This window comes from Sabethes cyaneus, chromosome 3, assembly GCF_943734655.1.
Source record: "Sabethes cyaneus chromosome 3, idSabCyanKW18_F2, whole genome shotgun sequence".
NCBI classification, from domain to species: Eukaryota; Metazoa; Arthropoda; class Insecta; order Diptera; family Culicidae; genus Sabethes; species Sabethes cyaneus.
In genome coordinates this window covers 53,962,714-53,978,408 of record NC_071355.1, presented here as the reverse complement: position 1 = coordinate 53,978,408, position 15,695 = coordinate 53,962,714, and the positions used below count along the sequence as shown (strand labels likewise).

General features: G+C 41.0%; 1 protein-coding gene across 1 annotated transcript in view; it reads right to left on the bottom strand.

The window, feature by feature from the left end:
- Positions 1–15,695, bottom strand: part of LOC128739588 (synaptogenesis protein syg-2) — a 407,709-nt gene that overhangs the window by 115,714 nt on the left and 276,300 nt on the right. The window contains exon 12 of the mRNA XM_053835083.1: positions 4,894–5,056. Within this exon, the coding sequence (XP_053691058.1) occupies positions 4,894–5,056 (163 nt within the window). The remainder of the gene's footprint in view (positions 1–4,893; positions 5,057–15,695) is intronic.

The following is a 15,695-nucleotide window of genomic DNA, read 5'->3' as shown; positions in this document are numbered from 1 at the left end:
GAGTTTGACCGAAAGAAAGGGAGCATTTTGCTCATATTGGTGTCCTCTTTTTGCGAAAACCTTCCAAAGGGACGACAAAATCTAAAGAGATTCTTTCGCCACTCACAATCGTCGTGTTGTTCAAAATATCACTTCTATTCTGTGTCTGCGCGCTTGTTCTATAGATTTTCTTCATGCCCAAAGTAATATAGGTGTCGGTTCGTTAACAAAACATTAAAGTATTTATTTGTTTATTTTATAAAAAATCATCTGACAGCATATGGTCTTAATGATCTAAAGTAACGTAATATATCACATGCTTTTGTAAATTCGCTGACGGAAGGTGTTTGTAGACACGTTAAAATCGAATAAATGATAAGCCTCTTGGAATCGTCCGCTCACACTCAACATTGGGTCATTATTGCCATATACAGTATTTCTAGGAGGTTGTCGTAGCCACTGTCTGGGCCTTAGAATGCGCTGTGGTGCGTAGATGTGAAGTTGACCAAGCAGGGCGGGACTATCAATTTCACCTTGTAAAATTTTTGCACCAAAAACAGCTTGGTTGGCATTTCGTCGATCTTCCAATGTTTCGATGCCAATCAATGCACACCGGTCTTTATAAGGAGGCAGGTCTTGCGGATTCGTCCATGGAAGGTTACGTAGCGCGTATCGAACAAACCTACGCTGCACAGATTCGATTCGGGAAATCCATATCTCCCGAATTCGAGTATAGATCTAACTAAAGAACAGTACAATGCGCGTAGACACAGTGGATCAGTGAAATCAGCAGTAACTTTCGAAACAAAACCAAGTTGGCGATTAGCCTTGTCCACAGTAGCAGAGTAGTGCGCTTTGAAGGACAGTTGGTAATCTAACAGAACGCCTGAATCCTTAATTTGATCGACACGATTCAAAACAGTTCCGTCGATGGAGTAGTGGAACAGAATGGGATTCTTCAGACACCGATAAGAAATCACACAGCATTTTACTATACTAATCACGAGATGATTCAGCCGGCACCACCTGGTAAAGCTGTTAAGCATATCCTGTAGACGGAAACAATCATCTAGCTTGCGGACGACGAGATAAATTTCCAAATCACCCGCATAGATCAACACACAACTGTTCGGTATAATCGAAGAGACATCATTGAAGAAAAGAGCGAATAAAAGTGATCCGAAGTTACTTCCTTGAGGAACCCCGCACTGCGGGCTGAATATTGTTGATTCAGCCGATTCTATCTTTACATATAGCTGTCGGTTTGCTAAGTAAGATTTCAGCCAATCACAGAGTCTACCTGAGAAGCCGAGACGTCGAAATTTGGCGTAAAGTATTTCGTGGTTCACTGTGTCGAAAGCAGCCTTGATATCCGTGTATATTGCATCAATTTGTACACCAGCATCCATCTTACTGATACAGAAGGAAGTAAACTCACAGAGGTTCGACTCCACAGATCTCTTGCGAAAGAATCCGTGCTGAGATGGTGTAATGTAGTTTTTGCATGCTTCAAAAATCACTTTGTTCAGTATGGTCTCTAAGCATTTCGACCCGGCAGACAGCGAAGTTATCCCACGATAGTTGGCAATATCCGTTTTGTCTCCTTTTTTGTATACCGGCGTCATACACGAGCTTTTCCAGATTGTAGGAAATGTTCGACGTTGCAGTGAGAGATTGAAAATCGGTTGCAGAGGTTCTACTAGAGCACCGGAACACTTTTTCAGCACACACGATGGGATGCCGTCCGGCCCAGCAATATATAATGACTTCAATTTCGCGAGAGCCGTAACTACCGTCTCGGAATGAATATTGAAAACATCCACGTCAACAACTTCGGGGGGAGCATAGCGAACAGCGTTGCTTATATCTGGATCATGGAGGGCTGCGGTAGAGTTGAATACATTCCCGAAATGTGAAGCAAACAGTTCGCACTTGCCATCGACAGTGGAAGCGGTTAGATCACCTAACTTCATACACGTAGGCAGACCATAATCCTTCCGCTTAGAGTTTACAAACGTCCAGAACCGTTTCGGGTGCCTGCGTAAGCTAGTTTCTGTCAGATTGAGATGTCGTCTATACAGCAGTCGATTGTAGCAGCGGTATACTCGACTCGCTTCCTCAAATTGGCGTATGGAGAACTGGTTTTTAAGCAGACAATATTTCTTTAGCATTTTAGAACGTTGTCGTTTCAGATACCTTAACCGTGCATTAGACCATGGTGGATTTTTCGGAGGTCTAAATGGGGGTACCACCTCAGAGAAACAGCGACGCAATTTATTATTGAAAGCAGTGACTGCGTCATCAACATTCAGAGTGGCGTATACATCAGACCAATCCATTTGGCAGAGCAATCCATTGAGGGCGTCAAAATTAGTTTTACGGAAGTTGTATACGGATGCATCAACGTCATTGGTATGAGCAACAGCGGGCAGACCCTTGATGGTTAACAAAAGAGCAGGATGATCAGGATCCAGTCGCACAACCGGTTCGGGAGCTTCTTCGACAGTACTACTACTAGTGATAGAGTCAGAAGTGTAAATCAAGTCAAGAATTCGGTCCCTGGAGTTGCGAACTGCATTACGTTGTCTCAAACGGCAAAACGACAAACCATCGAGTAATGTGCGACAAGCTGGTGTAAAGTACGATAAAAGTGGATCAGCGAATAGGTAACCACCTGTAGTTGCACTCCATTCCACGCCAGATTGGTTGAAGTCACCAAAGAGGATTATCTCATTACGGTCAGAACGGTTCACGATTTCAACAACAGTGTCCAAATGCAATTGAATGTGGTTGCAATCCTTGCTATTGTTCGGCGGAATATAAACAACACCAAGGAAAATGACCTTGTCATGAAAAGTGATTTTGATCTATAAATTTTCAACGGCTTGTCCGCAGGATAGATGAACAGGGGCCGTATTTATGTTTTTTGCAACGGCTACTATGACTCCTCCACCTCTATGCCGTAATCTATTATGCGCACCACGATCAACCCGGAAGACATTATAATTATTGCTGAACAATTGGCGAGAGGCGATGCGATCGTCAAGCCACATCTCAGTAAAAACGTACGCGTCGTACGAGAACTCTGAGGTACTCAGGAACATTTCGGAGATCTTGGACTTCAATCCACGGACGTTCTGGTAGAAGATGCAGATGGGCTCACTGGAGGTTTTTGGCTGGTCACTTGCCGTTGCAATAGTATTCAGCAATTAAGACCTATATCTATGAGCTTGAGCACTTTTTGTCAGCGGCCGAGAGAATGTGAAATTGAACTGTGATCAACGAAAGAACCTTCAAATTTATGGTTATTAGACTTTGCCAGAAATGCCGTGTATCCGAAATTGAAGAAAATAGTACCGCTATCATCGAAAACTTTCTTGGCGGAATTCCGTATACTATTTTGCTGTAACTTAAATTTTGGCGAGCCTCCATTTAGGAAACGCAGGTCTAGACCATTGCGTTGAATCGAATGGCTTACAGCTTACACAGACGTCCAATTAGGCTTCTTCTGGGCGGAAGGTACGAACGGTCTGGTGTTACTCAGTATGGCTTATTTAATTGGACTCTGTATATAATTTTGTCAACCTCTTTTATTATTGGTAGTTGAGGTGTCCGTCTGAAATGACGGTCGGTATTATCTAAGATTTCTAAGATTTTATTATCATAATGGTGGCACATCGATGAACAATAAACTGGTACAAAAATAATTAAACTCTTTGGTTCTAAACTCTAGCAATTGGCTGCTAAAAATCGAAGTGACATCCGGCCTCTCACTCAACTATCTAAGCAACAATAGTTAACTGGCGGAAGTGTATCGCTCAAAAATAACAGTTCACAAATTTCTAAAAGCCATTTAATTTTTTTTTGCTAAAATGTTAGAGTTTCACAACAATCTGCGCTTTAAACGATAAAATTACAGCAAACTGTTTTCATTTCCACAAATCACTAGGCACTTCCATCTCCGCTCTTGCAACTCTTTAATGGAGACGCATGATGATTGGCACTTCGTTTGACAGGCTCAAATTCGTAACTCGTTATCGTCGCTCGGTAAGCACTTTGAAGTGACGGGTCATGCAATAATAACAACGTCGTCGTGCGGTACTGTAACCGCGAACGCGAACCAATCTCACGTGCGAACGAACGAACGAACGAATGGAGCAATATTGATTGCAGGGTAATTTTCCTCGGTGACCTTGCGTGCTGCGGCTGCGAGGTTGGTTGGTGTTTAGTGCCACGACGATCGTTGTTCGGCATTTTCGTCGAATCGTTGGGCGGCGAAGAGAAGGTGTTTCCCACAAAACGAGAGAGTCTCCAGTTCACATTCGGAAAATAATCCGAAAGACGGCATTTGAAGCAAGTGCGATTTTTAAAGACCTTTGCCACCGAAGTAAATTTGTATTAAAATACCTAATACTTTAATAGCTAGAAATTGCTAGTTGCATCAACAGGGTAATAATTATTTGTTTATCGCGTAGTATTATAGTAATTAGCATATAAAAGGTTCACGTTTTGCGTGATATTTTTCAACCTCTGCCTGGTCATATCAGTGTCATTTATGTAGGTCGTCTTCTGACGATTATCCCGTAAACTATCAACCGCACCCTTTTTAATTATGACGAAGCAATTTTCAATTTGGCTTGTTATGTAGCTCACGGTTGACCTCTCCAACTTCTTTCCCCGGTTAGCACACAAACAAATAAGTCCAAATCCCTCAACGGGCATCATAACAGACAAATTATACTATACTGTTCTATTCAGAATAAATTCGTGGAACGGCAGTCCAATCATTCGGGCTCCCAAACCGTTCCCGATACCAGTCCCAATCCTACGGTTCGTAACTAATCTTTGATCGTGTTCACACTTCGGGACTTTCGTACCCGTCGTCCCTAGGATGATAAATGACCATCTAATTACCTTCGGTGCAGTCCACCTCCAGCGATTCGGACGTTTGGTTGACGAGCGAACAGTTGTACGGCATCTCCGGCTTCCCGGCGGCAATCAGATGGAATACGCACGGTTCCCGCTGCTGTCCGACGGCGTTGTCCGCCCAGCACATGATGGTACCGTAGTCCAGCTCCTGGTGGGGCGCAGGCATGCGGAAAAGAGAAACAAAGAGAACAATCATTTGAGAAAATGGGGTTAGTTAGGCCTCGGTGAGAAGCTATCAGCTCGACAAGTCACCAGCACCAGCCAGCCAGCCGTTCCAGCCGAACGTCCTCGGAGTTGGGGGTGTGTGGTGTGGCGCTAACGTGCTGTTATTTTGTTTCATAGAATATTTCGATAAATGGGAGTCAAGGAGAGTTGGTCGGAAAAATATGCTGTTAGCCAGCAGCGTCTGATGGAGCAGGATGGTACATTGTAGTCGGTACATGTGAGTGGGAGTCATTGTGTGGATGGTTTGATGCTTGACAAAACAATGATTCGGTAGCTAACTAAGGTCAAAGTGTGAATGGTACGATTCGCCGACAGATAATGAAATAATAAATATCTGATGAACGCTTGCACTATTATCTTCGAGTGCGTAGCAGACGGGATGAGTTGTGTTTTTCTTGTATTGTTTAACTTGGAAGTGTTTGTTCTTTTGCTTAAGTTGACTAATGCCGGCAAATCGGTATATTATTCGTAGACAAAGGTCAAGTCAACCAGAAAATCGTCTCGACATTGTTCGATTGATATAATTGATTGTGACAGTACAACCTCGAATGGAGGCTAATAGAAAACCATAATGAAATGTTTTATTTCATTATAGGATTAATTCATGACATAGTGATTTTTATTATATCTTTGATGTCGAATCATTGCGTTGATTCAGAAATTTATCTGTTCGGTAGAAGTGTTCGTGAAGCTTATAGGGCATATCTCACTATAAGATTCGGCAACTCTCTGCAAAAATATTCTAAATTGTCAAATCACAACCGACCGCTCTGTTAATTAGTGGTCCTCCTAAGGGTAACGCTGTCTTTGTGATTAAGTGTATAATTTTCAAATTTTAAACGAATTATGCAGCTACCTTGACACTCCGGTGGTTCTTTATATTTAGTGTGCATACGCTATGGAAGCTGCGAGTGCGCTCTAAATAATCCTCACGAGAGGACTGTTGCGTGATAGAACGAACCGAGCGAACGCGTCGGCTGCGTTGTGAACGTGACTGCAGCTTAACGGGTGCCCACTTTCGGATGCCCGCATGGCTGTGCTGTTGCGAAACGGTATTAAGTTGATAACATTAATAATTTTATATTATATTTACAATATTATGAATAGCATATAATAAATTGATGATGCCTAGCCTGGGGAGAAAGTAGCCTACGTGCGGTGGCCACTCGAACGTTTCCAATTCGAATAAAATGAATCGTGCCTCTCCTTTTCCCCTATGATTCCTAGCCCTACCCGCACACTACCGATCCGGGAAAAAGATGAATACAATAAATAACAGTATTTATTGTGTTAACAAACTGTGCACCGGATTGGAGAATTGGATTATATAGTAGGATTAAGTGGAGGAAAATATGTTATGACGATGGAAAATTTATGAGCTTGTTCGGCTTCAAATTTTCCGACACGCTCGGGTAGCCAACCCATTCCATTCCTGCAGGCTGCAACCACGGACGGAACGGGCACGGCGGTGGAACGGACGTGTCAAAGCGATAGCGTGCGAGCAGTGCCACCAGCCAGCATCATCACCCTGTGTCCTGGTGATGGGTTTAGCCAATTATTTTCAAACATTCCGGATCTCGTGTGCGACGAACGACCGCTGCACTCGAACTCTGCACTGCACTTTGGGCCTCGACGAGATATCCATCAATCCGAACGAGTATTAATTAGCTTAAAAGTTGTGCAAATTAACGAGTTCCGTAATCTGCGGAATCCGTGCTTTATTGACACCTGGCTGCAGTTGTATTGTACGCTGACGGCGTTGAGCTGCGAAATGTTGCGTTACGATTTGTTTGTTTTGTGATACGAGTTATGTTTATAGATTGTTACTGTACGTATACAAATTCCGGATTGTTTATAGTCATTACAGTAATACTATACTATAGAAATTTTAAAATGCCTCGATTTTGTCCAAACCTAGTGTGCTTATTCTTTATCAGAAAATTTAGGATTCCACATTTTATTATTTGACGTTTAGGGTTGCCCTGTTTGATTTAAGATAGACGCAAAAAAAACATTACTCGGGTACTACGGGCACTTAAAGGACCTAAGTAACATTGAGACACTCTCTTTGGTGTCCCTGTGTCCGATTATTACGGCGAAATAATTGCATTTCAAAGAAAATTTTCTTAGCACATTGTCCTCCTCTGACATCAGCAACCAATTCATGTGAAATTGATGTTTTAAAGTGCACTTGTACCACCGTGATGAGTGAAACAACGCAAACACGAGGATAATTTATTATTGTTTTGTTACTTACGCTCTTTTGAAAAAGTGTCTGAGATTTGTGCTTTAGGTCTTTTCTCGCAAAACTTTTCAAAAGGACCTAAGTAACATTGAGAGACTCTCTTTCGTATGCCTCTCTTCTAATTATTGCGGCGACATAAATGCATTTTAACCAAAGTTTTCTTAACGAATAGCTAGCTTGTGACGCCAGCAACCGATTCATGCAAAGCTGATGTATTAAAGTGCCTTTGAATCGCCGTGATAAGCGAAAGAGGAGAGACCCGAAGAGAATCTCTCATTGTTACTTAAGTCCTTTTGAAAAGTTTCGCGAGTTTTAATAACATTTAAACTGCGGACTTGATTTCAATACTTTTGGTTTGGTGTTAATCATTGTTTGGGAAAAATAGCGGCTTTAAATTTTTCATTACGAAAACTGTATTCGAAAGAAATGAACACATAAAGCAGTCTGTAAATGTTTTTCCTAAATTCCGGAAATTCAACTTGCAGACTTCAAGGCGGCGTATGATTGAGTTAAACGAAATAAGCTGTGGCAGATTATGCTTGAACATGGTTTTCCAATAAAACTGATTAGGCTGATACGTGCTACCCTTGAAGGTTTTGAATCAAGCGTCAGAATAGCGGGTGTGGCATCGGACCTCGGTTATGACTTTAAATGATTTGAAGCAAGGCGACAGACTATCGAATTTACAGTTCAACATTGAATTGGAAGGTGCTATTCGAAGGGCAGGCGTACAGAGAACCATCATCGGTATCATCATAACGAAATCTCATATGCTCCTAGGGTTTGCAGATGACATTGACATCATCGGTGTTAACCGTAGAGCTGTGGAAGAAGCGTACACGCATCTTAAGGAGGAAGCTGCGAGGATAGGGCTTACCATAAATTCTACCAAGACAAAGTACATGGTGTTTGGTAGAGAGCGTGGTAGTCCTTCGGGTGTTGGAACTGCTGGAGATACTTTTGTAGCGGTTGACGAATTTGTTTACCTTGGTAGAGACCGACCGACGACCTAAGTAGCACAAATTTAGCGTTTTCAGTTGCAAAAACTTAATTATGACCAGAATTAGACATATATCGGTTACCACAGCTACTTCGTAACTACTGTGTTAGTAGGGGAGATCTTGGCGTTTTTGAACGTAAGATCCTGCGATCAATTCTTGATGGCATATTAGATGAAGGAGTGTGGCGCAGGCAAATCAATCATGGAATATACCAAGTATACAAACGAGCGGAAATTGTGAAGCGATGGACTGGCCACGTAGCACGGATGCCGCATGAGAAACTAGCGAAAATAATATTAAGCAGAGAATCCGACAGAGGCGACTTCGAGGCACATCCCGTACCCGTTGGATGAGCGCTGTTGACGTGGATGCTAGAGCAGCGGGTGTTAAACTGGCGACTGGACAGCGGCAGCCCAAGACCGAGAAACGTGAAGAAATCTCCTAAATTCGGCATGAATTATTTTATTGAAGCTCTTCTTGCAATCCAAACGCCCGTAACTTTGCCTTCACTGCACTGTCATCACATTTGAAGTTGTGACAGGGCGGGCTTATTTAAATATTTTTAATCACACTTCCTTCAAATCAATTTAATTTATGATTAAACTATTGGGACGAAGTTCCGTAGTGTTTAGAGGGTTATCCTCTTCTGATATGAAACTCAGTCGAAGACGAACAATTGGTTTAATGGTTTTAAAGTTGTAAATTTCTAGACAAGTACACAAGATTCTAACAAAATTTGAGCACTTTAGAATGTTGGTGACATCTATTAACAATATTTTATAACATTATTTTACAGATTGTTGGGGTTTGTCACCGTGAAATTCTATATGTTACTCTTGTTGACTTTTTCGGTGAGAGATAAGAAATCTTATTTCTCACCGAAAAAGTCAACAAGAGTAACATATGGGTCATTCCATGGGAAATTTACTTGCTTTTATTTACATGGCTAAATTTACTATTTACTATTTATTTGCTATTTATAAATTTACTATTTATTTGCTAAATTTACTTACTTGGAAAATTTACTACGGGAAATTTTGCTTGATTAAAAAAATCTCTTTGTTTTTTTTTCGCCCCACCTCTCAGTGGCCCAACATCGGAAGGACAAAAACTTTCTAAAATATGTAATGGCCTAAATGAGAAGTTGCAAATGAAAAGTGACAAATGAGAAGTGACGAATGGGAAGTGGCAAATGAGAAGCGACAAATGAGAAGTGACGAATGAGAAGTGCCAAATGAGAAGTGACAAATGAGAAGTGACAAAAGAGAAGTGACAAATAAGAAGTGCCAAATGAGAAGAGCCAAATGAGAAGTGCCAAATGAGAAGTGCCAAATGAGAAGTGCCAAATGAGAAGTGCCAAATGAGAAGTGCCCAATGAGAAGTGCCAAATGAGAAGTGCCAAATGAGAAGTGCCAAATGAAAGGTGCCAAATGAGAAGTGCCAAATGAGAAGTGCCAAATGAGAAGTACCAAATGAGAAGTGCCAAATGAGAAGTGCCAAATGAGAAGTGCCAAATGAGAAGTGCCCAATGAGAAGTGCCAAATGAGAAGTGCCAAATGAGAAGTGCCAAATGAGAAGTGCCAAATGAGAAGTGCCCAATGAGAAGTGCCAAATGAGAAGTGCCAAATGAGAAGTGCCAAATGAAAGGTGCCAAATGAGAAGTGCCAAATGAGAAGTGCCAAATGAGAAGTACCAAATGAGAAGTGCCAAATGAGAAGTGCCAAATGAGAAGTGCCAAACGAGAAGTGCCAAATGAGAAGTGCCAAATGAGAAGTGCCAAATGAGAAGTGCCAAATGATAAGTGCCAAATGAGAAGCGCCAAATGAGAAGTGACAAATGAGAAGTGCCAAATGAGAAGTGCCAAATGAGAAGTGCCAAATGAGAAGTGCCAAATGAGAAGTGCCAAATGTGAAGTGCCAAATGAGAAGCGCCAAATGAGAAGTGCCAAATGAGAAGTGCCAAATGAGAAGCGCCAAATGAGAAGTGACAAATGAAAGGTGCCAAATGAGAAGTGCCAAATGAGAAGTCCCAAGCAACACAGCTTGTTATAGAATAGTATAACATTACATACATCAGAACTTCTCTATTACCAGAAAAGCGCAAAAAATTGAAGTCTAATGAAACAACAATTGATAGAAGTATGTATCAGGTTATTTCATACCATTCTAATACGTTATTATAGCATAAGCTACAGCTTGTTCTTCCAGTAGTTTAAATTTAGTAATGGAGACATAATAAAAACTTCGTGTTGACATGTTGACAAAAACAAACATTATTCATTAGATATGAGCTGTCAAATAAATTCATGTTATCACAAAACATCTCAAAACCTTAATAATAACGACACATGTTTTCAAGGTACGTTTATAGTACTCTTAAACGACTACTTTCCATGAAGATTATTTTCTAACTTGTTTTGTGTGTTACTTGGGGTGCCAAATGAGAAGTACCAAATGAGAAGTGCCAAATGAGAAGTGCCAAACGAGAAGTGCCAAATGAGAAGTGCCAAATGAGAAGTGCCAAATGAGAAGTGCCAAATGATAAGTGCCAAATGAGAAGCGCCAAATGAGAAGTGACAAATGAGAAGTGCCAAATGAGAAGTGCCAAATGAGAAGTGCCAAATGAGAAGTGCCAAATGATAAGTGCCAAATGAGAAGCGCCAAATGAGAAGTGCCAAATGAGAAGTGCCAAATGAGAAGTGCCAAATGAGAAGTGCCAAATGAGAAGTGCCAAATGAGAAGTGCCAAATGAGAAGTGCCCAATGAGAAGTGCCAAATGAGAAGTGCCAAATGAGAAGTGCCAAATGAAAGGTGCCAAATGAGAAGTGCCAAATGAGAAGTGCCAAATGAGAAGTACCAAATGAGAAGTGCCAAATGAGAAGTGCCAAATGAGAAGTGCCAAACGAGAAGTGCCAAATGAGAAGTGCCAAATGAGAAGTGCCAAATGAGAAGTGCCAAATGATAAGTGCCAAATGAGAAGCGCCAAATGAGAAGTGACAAATGAGAAGTGCCAAATGAGAAGTGCCAAATGAGAAGTGCCAAATGAGAAGTGCCAAATGAGAAGTGCCAAATGAGAAGTGCCAAATGATAAGTGCCAAATGAGAAGCGCCAAATGAGAAGTGACAAATGAGAAGTGCCAAATGAGAAGTGCCAAATGAGAAGTGCCAAATGAGAAGTGCCAAATGAGAAGTGCCAAATGAGAAGTGCCAAATGAGAAGTGCCAAATGAGAAGTGCCAAATGTGAAGTGCCAAATGAGAAGCGCCAAATGAGAAGTGCCAAATGAGAAGTGCCAAATGAGAAGCGCCAAATGAGAAGTGACAAATGAGAAATGCCAAATGAGAAGTGCCAAATGAGAAGTGCCAAATGAGAAGTGCCAAATGAGAAATACCAAATGAGAAGTGCCAAATGAGAAGTGCCAAATGAGAAGTGCCAAATGAGAAGTGCCAAATGAAAAGTGCCAAATGAGAAGTGCCAAATGAGAAGTGCCAAATGAGAAGTGCCAAATGAGAAGTGCCAAATGAGAAGTGCCAAATGAGAAGAGCCAAATGAGAAGTGCCAAATGAGAAGTGCCAAATGAGAAGTGCCAAATGAGAAGTGCCAAATGAGAAGTGCCAAATGAGAAGTGCCAAATGAGAAGTGCCAAATGAGAAGTGCCAAATGAGAAGTGCCAAATGAGAAGTAAGCCAAGTAAGAAGTAAGATGTAAGAAGTAAGAAGTAAGAAGTAAGAAGTAAGAAGTAAGAAGTAAGAAGTAAGAAGTAAGAAGTAAGAAGTAAGAAGTAAGAAGTAAGAAGTAAGAAGTAAGAAGTAAGAAGTAAGAAGTAAGAAGTAAGAAGTAAGAAGTAAGAAGTAAGAAGTAAGAAGTAAGAAGTAAGAAGTAAGAAGTAAGAAGTAAGAAGTAAGAAGTAAGAAGTAAGAAGTAAGAAGTAAGAAGTAAGAAGTAAGAAGTAAGAAGTAAGAAGTAAGAAGTAAGAAGTAAGAAGTAAGAAGTAAGAAGTAAGAAGTAAGAAGTAAGAAGTAAGAAGTAAGAAGTAAGAAGTAAGAAGTAAGAAGTAAGAAGTAAGAAGTAAGAAGTAAGAAGTAAGAAGTAAGAAGTAAGAAGTAAGAAGTAAGAAGTAAGAAGTAAGAAGTAAGAAGTAAGAAGTAAGAAGTAAGAAGTAAGAAGTAAGAAGTAAGAAGTAAGAAGTAAGAAGTAAGAAGTAAGAAGTAAGAAGTAAGAAGTAAGAAGTAAGAAGTAAGAAGTAAGAAGTAAGAAGTAAGAAGTAAGAAGTAAGAAGTAAGAAGTAAGAAGTAAGAAGTAAGAAGTAAGAAGTAAGAAGTAAGAAGTAAGAAGTAAGAAGTAAGAAGTAAGAAGTAAGAAGTAAGAAGTAAGAAGTAAGAAGTAAGAAGTAAGAAGTAAGAAGTAAGAAGTAAGAAGTAAGAAGTAAGAAGTAAGAAGTAAGAAGTAAGAAGTAAGAAGTAAGAAGTAAGAAGTAAGAAGTAAGAAGTAAGAAATAAGAAGTAAGAAGTAAGAAATGAGAAGTGGAGAATAAGTGAAAAGTGCTTAAATGAACTGAGAAATACAATTTGCAGTTTTATGCATCAGTGAGTACATTACTTCCTAAATAAATAGTTGGTGTTATCCAAATGTGAATATTTTTTGTTGAAAGTGTAATTATTTGACTTTTTGGAAATTTGCATTGAACAGTTGTTTGATCAGGTTTTGAGTCAATTCGAACACAAGAACTGCCTAACAGCAGAGTTTTATAAACATGGCCGAGAAACGCTGGCAACGCTTCTACACTGGGTTACTTCCATGATTTGGGAGGAGAACCCAATTAACAATCTGCGTTTTATAGCACTCTTATGCAGGCTTGTTATTTCCTCACTCATTGTGCAAAAAGTGCAACTTTTTTTGTTCAACACAATGAGCAGAACTGCTTTCAGAAATGAGAAATAAATCCACACAATGAGAAACAGACTAAACACAATGAGGAAAACTGACGCGCAGAAAAACTTCTTAATGCGCTCTTTAGATGAGCAACTTTCGGTTTTGCTCCCGGTCCTCTCGGTAGCTACAGCAGTAAACGTGGAAACAAAACAACCGGTGCGCGTACAGCAACTATAGACTCAGAGGCGTCAAGACAATCAAAAGTCGTTAAATTTTGAATCTTAGCGGAGAATTGCCTTTGTTTATAATGGGACTTTCCTGTTGGTACGCGTCAAGAAGCAAATGTATGGGAATTCAAATGTTGCCATATCTAAATAACATTTTTCGCACTGTTGCCGTTGTGACATGCCTAACCATATGATGCAGTTGCGTTCACGGGCAGCCAAACTCAACTGAATATACTAAATGTAAGAATCATGATTCAACTGCATTAATGGATTAATATTTTTCTGATGGCAATGACCGCTACTGACAATCGTCGTTTTTTCTCAACGCACTAGCCATTTTAAAACTACCCGTAGTTGTCATACGTCAGCGCATCGCATCAACGTATTCAAAGTGTATTAACATTCTCCTCAATGAGTAGCACAGTGTGCGGTTGCTCATACAACTGCGTTCAGCAAGAAAGAGCACAATTAAAATGAAACGGAGCAGAATAAATCGCGTTGAAGACTGAGCACAGTTTGAATTTTTCTCTTCTCTTTTTTTCTTCTGAGGAGGTGCCATCCCTGCTCTTATGATAGCTTTTATTACTAAAATTGGCTCCAAAAACTGTGATAAAAGTGCAAAAAAAGCTTATATTGTTGCTTGGGAAGGAGCTACAGGAGGAATGGACGGAAGATGTGATTCACCCCATCAACAAAAAAGCTGATGGGCTCGACTGTTGCAACTATCGCAGCATAAATTTGGTAAACGCGCCGTACAAGGTACTCTCCCAGATTCTGTTACGCCATCTGTCACCGATAGCACACGACCTTGTAGAAAATACCAGGCGGGCTTCAAGGGAGCTCGTGCAACTGCGGACCAAATTTTTACCATCCGACAGATCTTGCAGAAACGTTGGGAGTACAATGTGGCCACGCATCATGCCTTTATAGCTTTCAAAGCAGCATACTATACAGTCGATCGAGACTAGCTATTCCGGACGAACCAAAAAGATTCGCATAGAATCACTGGGATTCTTCAACCCATTTGTCCGGATAAATTGACACGACTGATCCGAGATACATTGGATCGGGTGATGTGTTTTGTGCGCATCGCGTGGACACTCGAGTTTCTTCGTGACGTGGCGAGAGTCATCCTGCATGCTGTTCAACATCGCTCTTGAGGACGTGATCCGACGTGTGGGTATCGAAACGAGAGACACGATTTTCATCAAGGGTAACCAAACCTAGGCTTTACAAATGATTTTGATATCAAAGCCAGGAACTTTGTGAATACTGAGATAATCTACGCCAGACATAGTCTCGAACAGCGTCTAGTTTTCCAAATAGGGGTTCGTGTGCCCCCGAAGGATTGTCAAAAATTTTGCCCGCAGCTAAATTCCACCGGGGGATTCGCGAACCAAAAAAGGTTGGAAAGCGCTGGTCCAGGAGGATTCGGATAAAAATATATGCGTCGAAGACCAAATACATGAAAGACAGAGGCTCAAAGAAAACAAACGCATGCCTCCAACGGACGGTAATCGTTGACGGCGACGAACTAGAAGTGGTAGATGAGTTTGTGTATTTAGGAATGTTGGTGAGCGCGGGAAACAACACTAGTAAGGAGATCCAGCGGCGCATTCAAGCGGGAAATCGTGCTTACCCGCTGAAAAGTCAAAACAAAACCACCGATTTACCGTTCAAAATATTAATAAATATGGAAAAATCGTTTCTTTTATTTGGAATTTAATGACCGTCTGATTTGGCTTTATCATGAAAGCTTAATCGATAAAATTGATGCTTCATCTAGTTATTTTTCTCAATTGAATTCAGAATCGGTTCGGTCGACGGACCCAGGGACCGCAGTATGTGGTTCGGCATTAAAAAAAAGTTCCAGAACAATAAACAAGAATAATTTGCCAAACAAATTTCGCAATCGCAATCGTCCGGACGAGCCTCAACGATCAATGTAGAACGCCGATTTTCAACTGAAATTCACCTGGCCCGAATGAGGCGATGACCGTTGCTCGGCCGGACCGGACCGATGCAGGGGCCGGACAGGTCAAGTGTGCTTATCAGTTGGCAATCAGATTGTGAGGCTGGGGTACAGTTTGGGGTCTACCGAAGCTACTGAACTGCGAGCTCGTCGAGATGATTCATTCATTGTCGCTGAACGGCAATTAATTCGCACTCGTGCTGTTATTATGAATTCATATCGCACATACAGACCGCACAATGAATGAC